At 67.7% G+C, this 1,561-nt stretch overlaps 1 protein-coding gene across 1 annotated transcript in view; it reads left to right on the top strand.

Moving 5' to 3' along the window:
• Positions 1-92: 92 nt before the first annotated feature.
• LOC113218152 (gustatory receptor for sugar taste 64f-like) overlaps positions 93-1,561 on the top strand; it is a 4,174-nt gene continuing 2,705 nt past the window's right edge. Inside the window, exons 1-3 of the mRNA XM_052276465.1 lie at positions 93-884; positions 987-1,175; positions 1,262-1,371. Coding sequence (XP_052132425.1) covers positions 314-884; positions 987-1,175; positions 1,262-1,371 — 870 coding nt within the window. The 5' untranslated portion in view covers positions 93-313. The remainder of the gene's footprint in view (positions 885-986; positions 1,176-1,261; positions 1,372-1,561) is intronic.

The following is a 1,561-nucleotide window of genomic DNA, read 5'->3' as shown; positions in this document are numbered from 1 at the left end:
AGGAGGGGAGGGGGAGGGGGTGAGGACGGGGCGCAACCCCCCCGGGCACGGCGATCAGCCCCATCAGTGGCCCTCAAGGCGCGGCGGGCGGCGGCGGCGGCGGGGGCGGCACCTCACCATCAACACGGCCATGGCGGGCACGCAGGCCGGCCGAGACGACGAAGAAGAAGCCCCCCTTCATCACGACCACCATCGCACACCCGCCCCTTAGCTCTCCCGTGGCATGTCAGCGCAGCCCGCCAAGCGCCGCGGAAGCAACCCGTGAGCACGACGCGGCCGAGGGTTGGGTTGCCTACCCACACGGCGGCATGCCATGACCGAGGGCCCTCTCTGCGTGCACAGGCGCCGGTGCCACACCTGGGGCAGGTGCAGGCACCTGCAGCTGCGGGCCACGCTCGCGCGCATGGCAGCCGAAGCACGCAGGCGGCTGCGGTGTGGGGGCGGCGTCACCACCTCCCCGACGAGATCGGCCAGCTTCGCCAGCCGAGGCAGCTGCGACGTCACCTGCATCAGCAGCTACGAGCTTGGACCCAAGCTGCCGCAACTCGTGCCCGACGCCATGCCCGCCGTCGTCCCGCTGGGGAGCACGTTCACGGTGCCGCCGCCGTCCCTGGGCGGCGGGCCGCTGGTCGCGGTGCGCGACGCCGAGGGTCAGGGCCTGGAGGAGCGGCCTCCGACCTTCTCCAGGGTGGCGCGCCGGGACTCCCTGACCGAGGCCCTGCGGCCGGCCCTGGTCCTCGCGCAGGCCTTCTTCGTGCTGCCGGTGCACGCCGGCCGCTGGTCTCGCCGGGCGCGCACCGCCACCCTCCTCGCCGTGATGGTCGTCGTCATCGCCCTGGCCGCCGTCCACATGTTCAAGACCGAGCTCAGCCTCACATCGTCCTGTGAGTCTGCCGCTGAGTCTGCCGCTGACCATCATGTTGTTCATGGATAGGCATACCCCATGTCCCCAGCAGGGCAGTAAAACCCAGTGTGTCTGCGCACAGCCCACTTCATTTTCTACGGCACGGCGGCGCTGTCCGTCCACCTGCTGTCCGGGCTGTCCTTGCAATGGCCCCGCCTGTCCAGCTGCTGGAGCAACTCCGGGTCGCTGCTCACCGAGGGCCTCGAGGACGACAGGCGCACGGCGCGCATCTGCAAGAGGATCACCATCTTCATGATGAGCTGCGCGCTCGGTGAGTGGACAGCCAGCCCTTCCCGCTCAGGAGCAGTCCGAAGCGCGCATGCATCCGCATCACACCTCTTGTCCTTCATGTTGCAGTGGAACACGTCCTCAGCCTCCTGAACGGGCTGATGCCGCTGCTAGTCTGCGAGGCACACGGGGGAGCCTGGACCGTGTACAAGTCCCTGTTCCTCAACGGGTACCCTATGGTAAGCGAGCCCGCAGGCCCTACAAGGCCCCCGTTGCACAGGGTACGTATACTTCCTTATAGGGACGACGCGTGACAACCCGTAACACTTACTTTGATGAATGCGAAAATCGACCGCCGCGATAGCCGCTATAGCAGCACCAGTGCCACTCCATTTGTTAGACGTCCGCAAGGTGTGTGTGTGGGGGGGT

This window comes from Frankliniella occidentalis, unplaced genomic scaffold (assembly GCF_000697945.3).
Source record: "Frankliniella occidentalis isolate FOCC.00 unplaced genomic scaffold, Focc_3.1 Scaffold3032, whole genome shotgun sequence".
In the NCBI taxonomy this organism is placed as follows: Eukaryota; Metazoa; Arthropoda; class Insecta; order Thysanoptera; family Thripidae; genus Frankliniella; species Frankliniella occidentalis.
The sequence above is the reverse complement of the archived record's forward strand: the minus strand, read 5'-3'. Positions and strand labels throughout refer to the sequence as shown.